Source organism: Phyllobates terribilis, unplaced genomic scaffold, assembly GCF_046119375.1.
Source record: "Phyllobates terribilis strain yellow unplaced genomic scaffold, ASM4611937v1 Scaffold_3__8_contigs__length_932513732, whole genome shotgun sequence".
NCBI lineage: Eukaryota > Metazoa > Chordata > Amphibia > Anura > Dendrobatidae > Phyllobates > Phyllobates terribilis.
The window spans coordinates 858,817,378-858,832,331 of NW_027362763.1; the positions used below are offsets into that span (position 1 = coordinate 858,817,378).

The window sequence follows — 14,954 nt, forward strand, 5'->3', positions numbered from 1 at the left end:
ATCTTGTGCCCCTGTGTTGTGGCAAAGGCATGTCCATCCTTGATGATGTACGTAATAAAATGTACTTAGTTTTTTTTTTTTACTTTATTGTTCATTTTTTCCTCTATAAGTAGAACACAGAAGCGGTAATAAACCCCTTCTACCTGCTCCCCGGGATACAGGATTGTGTCTGATAAAACTTTTACTCTAACGTTGTGCCACAAATGTAAAAATAGCGCAGTGCTAAAGCCCAGGAACAAGCGACATACATTTATGGCTCTTGGTATTTATCAGGTTAATATAATAAATATTTGACCGCATTCTTCTATTTCATATTGTATCATGTTTTGAAACATGTCCTATCACCTCAAAGCTGTTGGCGCCAGGTTACAACGGCTACCACAGCAGTCCTGTAGCTACAGCACGACCAAAACCCAATGTATAATGTGAATTTAGCAATGTATAAATATAGAGATTATGTGGGACGTCGCCAAATTAGTATATAGGAACGCTATACTGTAAACATTTTCTGAGCTTCCAAGATGACTCGTCATTACCTATTCTACTCATAGTAGCAACCTCTATAAGAAAAAAATGTTGGCATGTCTACCTTGTCATCCAGGTCTTCACAGGGAAGGCTTTTTACAGTCGCGTATTGAGGATAACAGTGGATGAGATATTCTATTGCTTCCACATGCTGTAACAGAAACAGCGACATTATCAATAACACAAAAGGAGAGACCGCATCTCAAATATTCAGACTACAATGGACACCAAATCAGCCATCACATTAAAGCACTTGCCTGATGTTCTATAGGTCTCCCTTGTACCACAAAAACAGCTCACCTGTTGAAGAATACTCCACAAGACCTATGAAGTTTCCTTTGGTGTCTGACACCAAGACATTAGCAGTAGATCCTTAAAATGCCTCGGAAAGGTTTGCATATCTTGTATTTTATTGTTAATAGCATTGGAGGACACAAGGCTATGGGTATGTGTCCCGTCACTATGAGGTATTATACTAGGTGGAAAAAAAAAAAAAAAAAGGATTGGCTCCGCCTGGTGAGCCATACCTTCTCCTCGGACACTAGGCAGATCAGGTCTACTGCGATTTTTTTACTCCCTTTTTTGCTTTATTTTTTCTAGCTAAGTGACAGGGCACTCCTCTACCTTTTCTTCATGTAAGGGAGCACATACCATGCACTCCTCAGTAGGGTAGCTCCATGCAGAGGTCACATCTCCGTTGGTCACCCATCCATTAAGGCTCCGCTGGTCACCCATCAGCCAAGGTGGAGTTCTGGTGACCCCGCAATCATGAGAGAACACCAACGAGGTAACTTTGCGGGTGTCCAAAGACATCAGAAAGGTGAGTATAATTTTTAACACCCTCCCAAGTTCTCTTCCCTCCCTAGGAGCTCTGTAGTGGCTTTGCTTGGGGGATTGTCCCTCATGTTTATTCCCCTTGGGCTCTCTCCTCTTTGGGCCTCATATATTTGCACACACCTCTTGCAGTGCACACTACAAAATAATAGCACTTTTTGTGCCGCTTTCATGGATGGGGGTTTCCTGCTCTTGAGAGAACCCCTAGATCCATACTGGCCTACACTGGTCGATCACCGGTCTTACTTTACTTCTAGGCCTACCACACTGTGTTTACGCTGAGGGTACTGCACCAGTGGGAGGACCAACTAATTTTCTGATTCATCCCCGATCCCACCCATGACCTGGGCACACCCATTTTATTTGCTCATGCTTTGACAAATGTTTACGATCTGGTAAGTCATCCAAGCTATCCCTGTTCCCAATGCCTTTACCCCTCTGCCAGCTCAGAACCCTTGTATCTCCATCAGAAACAGAGTCCCCCTGAATGAGTCAGGTATTTAACCCAGGCCATAGGTGACTTTACCAACCTCTCCCAATCTATGGTCGATTTCCTGGAGCACTTGCCAGCCCAGCTCACCAGTCAATGCTCCCTTGGCAATACAGATCACAGCTTACTATGACGCACAACTTGAGAAGTCCTGCTCACAGCCACTCTCACCAAAGGCACTGGATCTCTCCCACTGGTCCTCTTCCACCTCCCCAAATTACTACTAAGACAGAGCCATAAGGGATGAGACTGCTTCTCCTACTACCGAGTCAGAATTACCGGGTGACACCTCTGACTCAGACTATGAATCAGAGTAGGATTCTAAGCTGGCTTTGGCCATGCAGAACCTTATCCAGGCAGTGAGACACCATCCCCTCTTAGCAAACGGTTTCCTTCCATCGGCACTGCTGACAACAAGTCATATTCCCCAACCACAAAGATCTTCTTGATCTTCGTGCCAGTGGTACTTGGTTGCCAAATGGTCCCCATGTCCCACCATAGTTCCCAACATAGCATGTCTCTATAGACCCACTACCTTGCCTTTGTCGGATGCATGGTCCCTCAGTGACCCACTGGATAGTAAGATTGACTCACCCTCACAAGTGTCCTTTTCTGTGCCTTTCTGTGCATTACATCCTGATTTCGCGGGGTCTTAAAAGGGAACCTGTCATGTCACCAAACGCTATTAACCCTATATTTGCAGGTTAATAGCATCCTAAAACTCTGTTCGCCAAACTGAAAACCCCGCTACCGGAGGAAATCACTTTATTCCTCCATCGTCCAGTCAGAGTCGCGGCTTCCGGCACCGCTCAGTACATAGCGAGTGGCTTCTGTAACCAAGCTCCAGCACTGACTGATAGCCAGCTCAACAGTGCATCAGCACAGAGCCGGCTGTCAGTCCATCAGACAAGCCCTCCCTTCTTTGAGCCGAAGTGTGCGGATGGTGACCTCATGCGCCATTAATTTTTTCATGAGGATTCTGGGCCAATGCCCAATTTCAGGCCCCTTATTTCTCAGGTTTGCAAGATGGCCACCTGTACACACCTTCATCAAATTCTATAAGACCCACTCCAAGGTACAGACTGCAGTCTGTATTGGTCAACTGTACCATTTTCCCACCCACTGGGACTTCTCTGGAATGTCATCCAGTCCTGTGTTCCCCAATGCTATTAACAAAAAAATTAAATTTTTCTACTTGACATAAAATACCTCTCTTGAATAAATTAGGGGACACATCTTGCAGCCCCGACACTGCGGAAGAGCTGGGCAGCTTCTGCGAATGAGAGGCGCCATTTTTTTTTTTTCACGTGCGCACTTTCCTCACAGAGGTTAATCCATGGGGAAAGTCCACATGCAGACCCTCAAGAGAAATTGAGACATGCAGCGGGTCTGAAAGACGCACCGCATGTCCGTGGGTAATCCGCAGGTGCCCAGAGACGCATAGTGGACATAGGATTTCTAGAAATCTCATCCACTATGCTGTAACATCTGGACGTTGCGGGATTGACGTGGCATAACACACAGCTTCAAACCCACAGCGGCTCCTGACCGTGTGTACATACCCTTACTGGTGCTTTTGTCCCACGGGTATTTTTGGGTTGCCTCTGGCCAATCTTTTTATTTTTCCCAGTTTCAGGTCATATTGTTTCCTGGTTCTTTTTTGTTCTAGAATGGTTATTTGTTTTTGGGCTGCTCTCCTACTGCTTCTGGCACTAAACGGAGACCACAATTTTTTTGACCTAATGTTGAGCCCTCTAGTGGCAGGGCATATACCCACACAGTACTATGTCCCCCAATGTAATCAACAAAAAGGGAATTTACAGTAATTTGAAAAATTTAATTTTTACTTAACCCCTTTCTGACATATGGCCTAATAGTATGTCTTGGTGACCTGGGCCGATTGGACCAATGACGTACTATTAGGTCATACGGCGATCGCGCCCGCCGCCGGGTGTCAGCTGATTGTCACAGCTGACACCTGCTACTATATGCAGGGAGCGGTCGCGCACCGCTTCCGGCACATTAACCCCCTCAATGCTGCGATCGAAGTTGATAGCATCATTGCGGTGGCAAGGGGAGGTGATCGAGATACTCACCTCCTCTTCCGGCCTCCAGCGCTGTCTGCCGCGGCTTCCCGGATGTTGCCATGACGACCCAATGTCGTCATGACAACATCCGGGTCACCAGACAGCAGGAAGATTCTTTGGTCATGACCAAATGATCTTCTCCCTGTGCAGCACTGACAGCCTGTATAGCACAGGGAAGGTGCTGCATTCCTGTGCTATATAGGCGATCAGAATAAAAAAAAGTGAAAGTCCCAGAGTGGGACACAGAATAAAAGTCCAAAAAGTGTTAAAAAATGAAGAAAAAAAAATTGTAAAAATATAAAAAAAATAAAAATAATCCACCAAAAATAAAAATATAATGTACCCATCAATAAATATTATGAAAAAAAAAACAAAACAATAAAAGTACACATATTTGGTATTGCCACGTCCGGAACGACCTGACCTATAAAACTGCCCCACTAGTTAACCCCTTTAGTGAACACGGTAAAAAAAAAAAACTAAGCAAAAAACTATGCTTTATCATCATACCGCCAAACAAAAAATGAAATAACACGCGATCAATAAGAATATAAATAAAAATTATACCGCCGAAAACGTCATCTTGTCCCGCAAAAAAACAAACCACCATACAGCTCCATCAGCCGAAAAATAAAAAAGTTATTGCTCTCAGAATAAAGCGATGCAAAAAAATATTTTTTTCTATAAAATAGCTTTTATTGTGTAAAAGTGCCAAAACATAGAAAAACAATATAAAATGTGGTACCGCTGTAAACGCACTGACCCGAAGAATAACGCTGCCCTATCAATTTTACCACACGCGGAACAGCATAAAAAAAAAACATAAAAAAAATTCTGGAATTGCTGGTTTTTGTTTATTTTGCCTCCCAAAAATCGGAATAGAAAGCGATCAAAAAATGTCAAGTGCTTGAAAATGGCACGAATAAAACATCAAGTCATCCTGCAAAAAACGAGCCGTCACATTACTCTGTCAGCCAAAATATGGCGATGCAAAAACTAGATTTTCCAAAAAAATGCGTCTTTTAGTGTATGACTGTCAATAATAAAAGCCCAATATGATTCTGGTATCTCTGTAGTCGCACCGACCCGAAGAATAAAGTCGTCTAATCACTTATACCACACTAGGAACGGCTTCAAAAATAAACTCTAGGGTTAGGCTAGAGATTTTTTTCAAAAGTAAAAAAAAAAAAAAAAAAAGATGACGATATGGCGACTAGTGTTGAGCGCAAGTGCTCGCTACTTGAGTTTGCATCGGTAGCTCGGGTATGCACTGAATATTGCGGGTGCTCAAGTGACATGCTCCGCCCCATATGCTTCGTGGCCAAAAAAACCTCGCGGGGAATGCCTGCCATGCACAAGCGATCCCAGCATGGTTTTTTTGGGGTGTCTAATAACCATGAAACATGTGAGCGGGTACTCGAGCATGTCACTCGAGCACCTGTGAGACATGGTGCATACCGGAGTACCCGATGCAAACTCAAGTAGCGAGCACTTGCGCTCAAGACTAATGACAACTTATTCAATATAACGACCTAATGTTATCAAATGCTGTGTCGTACCACTGGATTCAAAATGTTCACTATACCCCTTGATAAAATCCTTGATGGGCGTAGTTTCCAAAATGGGGTCACTTGTGGGGGGTTTCCACTGTTTAGGCACATCAGGGGCTCTCCAAACGCGACATGGCGTCTGCTCTCAATTCCAGCCAATTTTGCGTTCAAAAAGTCACACAATGCTCCTTCCCTTCTGAACTCTGCGTTGCGCCCAAACACTGTTTTTTCCCCACATAAGGGGTATTGGCATACTCAGGAGAAATTGCACAACAGTTTTTGGGGTCCATTTTCTCCTCTTACCCTTGTGAAAATAAAAAAATTGGGGCTAAAACATTATTTTTGTGGAAAAAGTTTGATTTTTTTATTTTCACGGCTCCATGTTATAAACTTCTGCGAAGCACTTGGGGGTTCAGGGTGCTCACCACACATCTAGATAAGTTCCCTGAGGGGTCTAGTTTCCAAAATGGTGTCACTTGAGGGGTTTTTCTACTGTTTAGGCACATCAGGGGCACATCCGCTAAGTATTCAGGTTAATTTTACATTCAAAAAGTGGTTTTCCCCCACATATGGGGTATCTGCTTCCTCAGGAGAAATTGCACAACAAACTGCGTGGTGCAATTTCTCCTGTTACCCTTATAAAAATGGGGGCTGAAAAACATTTTTGTGGGAAAAATTTGAAAATTTTATTTTTACGGCTCAATGTTCTAAACTTTTGTGAAGAACCTGGGGGTTCAAGGTGCTCACCACACATCTAGATAAGTTCCCTGATGGGTCTAGTTTCCAAAATGGTGTCACTTGTGGGGGGTTTCCACTGTTTAGGCACATCAGGGGCTCTCCAAACGCAACATGGCGTCCGCTAATTATTCAAGCAAATTTTACAATCAAAAAGTCAAATGGCGCTCCTTCCCTTCCGAACCCTGCCGTGCGCCCAAACAGTGTTTTTTCCCCACATATGGGGTATCTGCGTGCCCAGGGGAAATTGCACAACAAATTTTGGTGTCCATTTTTTCCTGTAACCACTGCGAAAATAAAAAAATTGGGTCTAAAGTAACATTTTTGTGAAAAAAGTTAAATGTTCATTTTTTTCTTCCACATTCCAAAAATTCCTGTGAAGCACCTGAAGGGTTAATAAAGTTCTTGAATGTGGTTTTGAGCACCTTGAGGGGTGCAGTTTTTAGAATGGTGTCACTTTGGGTTATTTTCTGTCATAAAGATCCCTCAAAGTGACTTCAAATGTGATGTGGTCCCTAAAAAAATGGTTTTGTAAATTTTGTTGGAAAAATTAGAAATCGCTGGTCAACTTTTAACCCTTATAGCTCCCTAATAAAAAAAAATTTGGGTTCCAAAATTGTGCTGATATAAAGTAGACTTGTGGGAAATGTTATTTATTAACTCTTTTGTGTGACATCTCTCTCTGATTTAAGGGCATAAAAATAAAAATTTTGAAAATTGCAAAATTTTCACCAAATTTCCGTTTTTTTCACAAATAAACGCAAGTGATATCGAAGAAATTTTACCACAATCATGAAGTACAATATGTCATGAAAAAACAATCTTAGAATCAGCGGGATTCGTTGAAGCGTTCCAGAGTAATTACCTCATAAAGTGACAGTGGTCAGAATTGTAAAAATTGGCCCGGTCATTAATGTGCAAACCACCCTCGGGAGTAAAGGGGTTAAAAGGGGTTGTCCCACCACAAAGTACATTTTAATTAATGGAGCTTGGAATAATAATAACTTTCACAATTGGATGTGTTAAAACATTTCCCTGCCTGATCAAAAATATGTTTTACATCACAGAAAGAATCAGCTGCGATCCCATGCTGTAATGTCGTCACATCCAATTGTGGAACTTATTTTTATTCCAAGATCTATTACTTAAAATATACTTTGTTCATGGGAAAACCCCTTTAAATGTACACACGTGGTCAAAATTGTTGGTACCCTTCGTTTAATGAAAGAAAAACCTACAATGGTCACAGAAATAACTTGAATCTGACAAAAGTAATAATAAATTAAAAATCTATGAAAATGAACAAATGAAAGTCAGACATTGCTTTTCAACCCTGCTTCCACAGAATTAAAAAAAAAATTAAACTCATGAAATAGGCCTGGACAGAAATGATGGTACCCTGGAAAATAATGTGACAAAGGGGACATGTTTAATCAAGTTGTGTCCACTAATTAGCATCACAGGTGTCTACAATATTGTAATCAGTCAGCGGGTCTGTTTTTAGGGCTACAGATACTCACTGTGCTGTTTGGTGACATGGTGTGTACCACACTCAACATGGACCAGAGGAAGCAAAGGAAAGAGTTGTCTCAGGAGATTAGAAAGAAAATTATAGACAAGCATGTTAAAGGTAAAGGTTATAAGACCATCTCCAAGCAGCTTGATGTTCCTGTGACTACAGCTGCACATATTAATCAGAAATTTAAGATCCATGGGACTGTAGCCAGCCTCCCTGGACGTGGCCGCAGGAGGAAAAGATCAAAGAGATGGATAATACGAATGGTAACAAAAGAGCCCAGGATAACTTCTAAAGAGATTAAAGGTCAACTTCAAGCTCAAGGAACATCAGTGTCGGATCGCACCATCCGTCGTTGTTTGATCCAAAGTGGACTTCATGGGAGACGACCAAGGAGAGCACCATTGTTGAAAAAAATCATAAAAAAGCCAGACTGGAATTTGCCAAACTACATGTTGACAAGCCACAAAGCTTCTGGGAGAATGTCCTATGGACAGATGAGACAAAAATGGAAGTTTTTGGCAAGGAACATCAGCTCTATGTTCACAGTCGGAAAAATGAAGCATATCAAGAAAAGAACACTGTCCCTACTGTGAAATATGGAGGAGGCTCTGTTATGTTCTGGGGCTGCTTTGCTGCATCTGGCACAGGGTGTCTTGAATCTGTGCAGGGTACAATGAAATCTCAAGACTATCAAGGGATTCTAGAGAGAAATGTGCTGCCCAGTGTCAGAAAGCTTGGTCTCAGTCGCAGGTCATGGGTCTTGCAACAGGATAATGACCCAAAAACACACAGCTAAAAACACCCAAGAATGGCCAAGAGGAAAACATTGGGCTATTCTGAAGTGGCCTTCTATGAGCCCTGACATAAATCCTATTGAGCATCTTTGGAAAGAGATGAGACATGCCGTCTGGAAAAGGTAACCTTCAAACACAAGACAACTGGAGCACTTTGCTCATGAGGAGTGGGCCAAAATACCTGTCGAGAGGTGCAGAAGTCTCATTGACAGTTACAGGAGTGATTGCCTCAAAAAGTTGTTCAACAAAATATTAAGTTAAGAGTATCATCATTTCTGTCCAGGCCTATTTCATAAGTAAATTTTTTTAAAATTTTGTGGAAGCAGGGTTGAAAAGCAATGTCTTACTTGCATTTGTTCATTTTCATAGATTTTTAGTTTATTATTACTTTTGTCAGATTCAAGTTATTTCTGTGACCATTGTGGATTTTTCTTTCATTAAACAAGGGGTACCAACAATTTTGACCACGTGTGTAAGTATTTGGGGCTCAAAAACAATTTTTGTAGTTGGGTTTATTAAAAATTTTGCAGCTTTCCCTTCTACAACCTCAATATTGCACTATTACTGGCTGCAGAATGAGCTAACGGGGTTGTCCACTTTCACCAAACTTTGACCAATAGACTCCACACACCCACATCAAACATCAGCCATATATGTTGGAAAGAGATTAATTACAAATCCCACCGATATTCGACCTGACTGAAAGTCAGGAAATTTGGAGGTCAATTCAACAATGAACTATTTAAAAAACTGTTCAGGAATGGTTTGCGAAAGATCGCATTACTCTGCTGAAAAAGATCTATATGAATCTCAATGTTTCACAGCAGAACATCACCCAGAGACGGAATAAATCTTTCCACTGAGTACAATGATTGGGTGAGGTGGGAGTTAAAGGGGAGAGGGAGGCTCTATTTCCTTAGTGGGCAGCCATCCTGACAAGTGACTAGGGTGACTGCAGTTTGATTTATATCACATGCAACATGCTTGTCACATTTTCAGAAAACCCCTTTAGGCTATGTTCACATTATGCCTTTTTTTCTGCAGCAAAACCTGATCTCGACAGGAAAGAAGCACTGTCGCAAACGCAGGTTTTGGTGCGCTTTTTGCTGAGTTTTTGAAGATCCCAAAGTTAAGCTTTGCTTCTACCACAGAAGCATGAACACAGGTTACCAATGCAAGACATATGTTCATGAAAAAATACACATTACAATTGCAGGACTGGTTTCAGGGTGCCATGTGACATTGGCAGAGCCCCTGAGGTGCCAGTACAGCAGAATCCCAATCCGTGACCCCATTTTACAAACTACACCCCTCAATGAATTCATCTAGGGGTGCAGTGATCATATTGACACCACAGGTGGGCCACAGAATTTTATACCATTGGGCCGTGAAGAAAAAAAGAATTACATTTTTACCACCAAAATGTTGTTCTATCTCCAGATTATACATTTTCACACTGGGAAATGGTTAAAAAAAAAAAATGGCACCAAAATTTGTCCCACAATTTCTGCTGAACGCGGCAATACCCCATATGTGGCTGCACAGTACTGCTTAGCCACACGGCGACACTCAGGATGGACAGAGCGCTATTTGCCTCCTGGAGCGCAGATTTTCCTAGAATAGTTTTCTAGAACTTAGGGGCTCTGTATATGGAGTCTGCAGAGTAGAATCCCCCCTCAAGTGACCCCATTTTGGAAATTATACCCCTTTGGGAACTTATCTACAGGTGTAGTGACGATTTTGACTCCATGGGTGTTTTCCCAGAAACAAGCAGCAGTGGATGCTGCTGAGTGAAAATTGCAAACTGCCGCTGTAGTGACCAGTACGCTGTAGTGACCACTACATTATGCCTAGCTCATGCTTCTGGAGACATGCACCCGTACATTGGGCGGGCTCTCATCACTACAGAAATGTCAAACATGTGGACGCTAACTGCGGTTTAGGAACACTGTGGGCTCAAAAGGGAGGGGGGCATTTGGATTTGGGAGTGCAGAATTTGCTCAATTTCTTTTGGGTTGGCGATGAGCCATGGCGCTTTTCCAAAACAATAATAAAAATCAATAATACACTAAAAATTAATTGTATTAAAAATGAATAGTATATTATTGATTTTTATTATTGCTTTGTTCTATATGATTTGTAATCAGGTTAGTTTTATGTATATTCATGCTTTTTAAAGCCTTATGCAATCAATTATCAACCAATCACATCAGTGCCTGTCTCTTTAAAGCACTGAGCGTGGCATACATTTTGTATTCACCTGATGAAGGGGACGGCTCGTCCATGAAAGGCATTGTGCTTTGAATGAATCGACTTCTCTTATCTGACCTGGGCGGTTTCTGACTCAGAGTGTGGCGCCCTGTGGATTTCCACCACGCACCTTTCATTGTTCTTCTCATTATCGCGGCCCCGGAGCAGGATGCCAGGAGCGGGCGGAAGATGCTGCAGCGCTCCAGGACCCCCATCATTCACCGCCTAGCATCGGCGTTGTGCCAGGCATGCACAACTACCAGAGGTGAGCTGAACACCTCTTCCCACCCGCTTAAGTGCTGTGGCTTTATTCACATGGAGCGCCCTCTCTTTTATTTTATTTTCAACTTTAAGGATATGGTTTCGGTTATCCAGATGTTTCAGCCTAATTTATCATTTGCGACTTTTTGAAATGATGTAAAATTTTTGATCAATTGTAGTCCATTACCCCCATGTAGTAAAACATCTGCCAGATTTTATTTTTCCAGTTAAAGATATGCCAATAGATCATGCAACTTTTTACTCTAAAAAAAGGACAAAAGGTAAGCGATAAAAAAAAACGCATCTTTAATTTTGTGCAAAATTAATTAACTCATGTGTGCCATTTTGAAGAATTTGGTGATTCTCTTACCTCAGCATCTACTTCCATAGACTTTGGTGCCTCCTGGTGGTACACTCTGGAATTCTCTGTGGAGTAATACAATAAACAGGCTTCTCCTTCACTGCACAACCTGCACAGAAGCAAAGATCATGGTATCAAGGTTTGAAAGAGAAACTTCAGAAATTCTGGGATTTTTTTTTTGTTGTTTAACATCTATAAAGCAAAACTTTATACAACCCCAATTCCAAAAAAGTTGTGACGCTGTAAAGAAAACAAGAATGTAAGGATATGGAAACCTCTTAAAGTCATATTTTTCACAACAGAACAAAAAACACAATTCAGTACTTGTACATTTGACATTTTTCCATTTCATTTGAAAAAATTAACTCGTGTAGTAATTTATGGTAGCAACACATCTTAAAAAAGTTGGGACAGGGCCACGTCTACCATTGTGCAGCCTCCCGTCTGTAAACATCTGGGAAGTGAGGAGAGTTTTGAGAGGGGAGTCCCATTTTTGTCTGATGTCAGATTCTAGCTGCTTGGGGTGCGCCAAAGGCCCACCAGTAACCAACTCCAGGACCCCACTTTTTATCTAAATTCAAATTTGATATCATCCTCAACCACAATAAACTTGATAGATTGTTAAATGAATAAGATGCTGCCTTTGTCTGTAATGATTCAAATATATTGTGCCAGGTACCAGTCATATAAGAGGGTGGAGGCCCTCTCTTGCACCGGGGCCCACCGGAGGATTCTCCAGTTCTCCTGTGGGCCAGTCCAAGCCTTGGGACGCTGCTATGCTCTGCACCTGAGGAGACGTGCTTCAGCAGAGCTTCGTACATCCTGACCATTATCCTGCTGGGGTCCCAGGCAATTCCTGGATAAACATATCCTGAGGGACTCTGGGGTGTAGAGTGCACTGGAGTGGTGGATTGCGGATTCTGACCTCTAAACTGACTCCTGGGCGTGTGGTGGCAGTGCCGGCCATCTTAGCACTCTGACAGAGAAGAGCAGGAGGGCTACGGCACTTATACATACCTGCTTCCAGTACTGAGACTCCGGTGGTCCCGATCGCTTTCTTCACAGCCCTTTGGGTCCAGGTGGCATTGTTATTCTCAGAGAGGACAGCCTCACTTGGGTCCTAGTGCCGCTGGCTGTAAGAGTCAGTGAATCAGAGGGGCTGCAGCAGGAGATCTGAAATGTCTAACGTTCAACCCCTGATCTGTTTACTATGTTCTGTATGGAATAAAATATGGCTATAGAAGAAGATTTCCAAAACATTGCATTCTTGTTTTCTTTATATTTTATATAGCGGCCCAACTTTTTTTATGTTCAATCTATTTTCATTAATAGGAATTTTAACAAGTATATAAAAAAAACAGTAATGAGGGGTATAAATGCGTAACTTGGTCACGCAGAACCTGCATAATATAACGTAATAATACAATCAACAGCTTCTTGCTGAATTATACATACTAATTTATTATTATTATTATTTTCCAGCTACATGAACTACTATGCAACTGGCAATCATGACAACGTACACCTATTGAATGTAAACGTCTTAAAAATCTACAGTATAGAGACCTTATAAAGGGAACCGGTATCGTAAAAAAGGTTAATCACGTTCTGAACCTGCCCGCACTTCAATACTGGGAGGAAATAAACTTTGTTTCTCCCGGTTGCGCTCGGATTTCAGTCAAAGGAGCGGTGCCGGCGTGGCTTAAGTCACCACTCTTTGTATAGAGAGCAGTGGTTGTAACTGCGCCCCCCGCACAGACTGACAGACAGCTCTAACGATGAGCTGCTGTCAGTGCCGGGGGCACAGTTACTGCCACCACTCTCTATGAACTGAGCTGTGACTGAACCCGCACCAGTGTTGCCCCCGTGACTGACAAACTCCAACGCTATTATCCTGCATATCCCCATTTCTGATGGTTAATATTGTTTTTCATGTGACAGGTTCCCTTTAACAAGCCTTGCCACATGAGTTAAAATAAGAAGCTAAACCAGACAATCCATTTGCAGACACAGTGTTTCATGGAGATCGGATTAGGCTTGATGAACAGCTTCTTACTATGGGTCTAAGGGAGAACGTTTCTCCTTGTGTAGAGTGCCAAGCCAGCGTAAGGAGACTTATAGGCCACACAATGCTCCTCTGGTAATTTAAAATATGCAAACAGACTCTTCAGAGAGGAGCAGGACTTGAACTCTTGCACCACCGTAACAATCCTAAAAGTCAATTAAGAATAATAATAATAATGTTTATTTTTATATAGCGCTAACATATTCTGCAGCTCTTTACATACATTATCATCGCTGTCCCCATTGGGGTTCACAATCTACATTCCCTATCAGTATGTTTTTGGAGTGTGGGAGGAAACTGAAGAACCCAGAGGAAACCCACGCAAACACTGGGAGAACATACAAACTCCTTGTAGATGTTGTCCTTGGTGGGATTGGAACCCAGGGCCCCAGTGCTGCCAGGCTGCAGTGCTAACCACTGAGCCACCGTGCTGTCCATGAGAAGAAGCCTTGCCACATGACTTAAGGATAAGAAGTCAAACAAAAAAAAACTTTTACACATTCACTTTGAAGTAAAAATGATCTGTTAATATGAGTATATACAAAAATATTTTTGCTTGAATTCTCTTTTTTTTTTTTTGGAGACCCATAAATTTTTTTCTCTTCTGACAATGAAGCTGTGTGAGGGCTTGTTATTTTTGTGGGGCTGAAGTTTTTATTGATACCATTTTTGGGGTACATTTAATCCCCTTTAATTGTACTTGTACACTTTTTTTAACCATATGAGTTGATATATCCTATATTTTTTATAGAACAGACTTTTAAGGACATGGCAATAAATATATTTTTTTTACGCCTTTATTTTCTACATGGAAAAAGAAGGAGGTGATGCAAACTTTTATTTATTTTTTTAGTTTTCACTTCGTATTTCAATCCCCTTCAGAGACATGAATTTGCTATCAACTGTAGAACTACAGTATTTCAGTATATAGAAGATATGACGTTCTCCTATGAAGCCCAGCCTGTGGAGTACAACAATGGTAGTGATGGGAAACTGACCGTGGCATTTGAATAGTTATCCAGCAGCCATCTGAGTTAGCTTGGGTGGTGGCTTTTAGCAGCAGGTGTTAGACCCTGCCCGGAATAGAGCAAGTTAAGCTCCTGAGCCTGCACCATACACCCGTGGCCAATATTGGACGTACTCTATGTTGGGAAAAAGTAAAGGGGTTTCCCGGTTTAAGAAAACCCTTGTCCCTGGGCTGCAGTTTTCTTTTTCTTTTTTAATCAAAACTGTGCTTTATTCATTCTTCCATGACGTCAGATTTGCAAACAGCAACCCATACTGGAGCAGCAGCCGAGACTCAGCACTGTAAATCGGGAGGTTGAGTAAAGTACAGTTTTGTTTTTGTTTTTTTTTAAATAAATTGCAACAGAGGACAGTGGAATCCAATAAAACCCCTATAATGGAACTTTACTTTTTAATTTTTTTTTCAAAGGATGAACACTCATTCTCAAAGTTCAAATACATTCCCAAGTAGTAATAC

At 41.8% G+C, this 14,954-nt stretch overlaps 1 protein-coding gene across 1 annotated transcript in view; it reads right to left on the minus strand.

The window, feature by feature from the left end:
• The window catches only part of RIOX1 (ribosomal oxygenase 1), a 58,931-nt gene that overhangs the window by 2,590 nt on the left and 41,387 nt on the right, over positions 1 to 14,954 (minus strand). The window contains exons 13-14 of the mRNA XM_073673377.1: positions 11,416 to 11,515; positions 590 to 676 (exon numbers count right to left, since the gene is read on the minus strand). Of these exons, the coding sequence (XP_073529478.1) occupies positions 590 to 676; positions 11,416 to 11,515 (187 nt within the window). The remainder of the gene's footprint in view (positions 1 to 589; positions 677 to 11,415; positions 11,516 to 14,954) is intronic.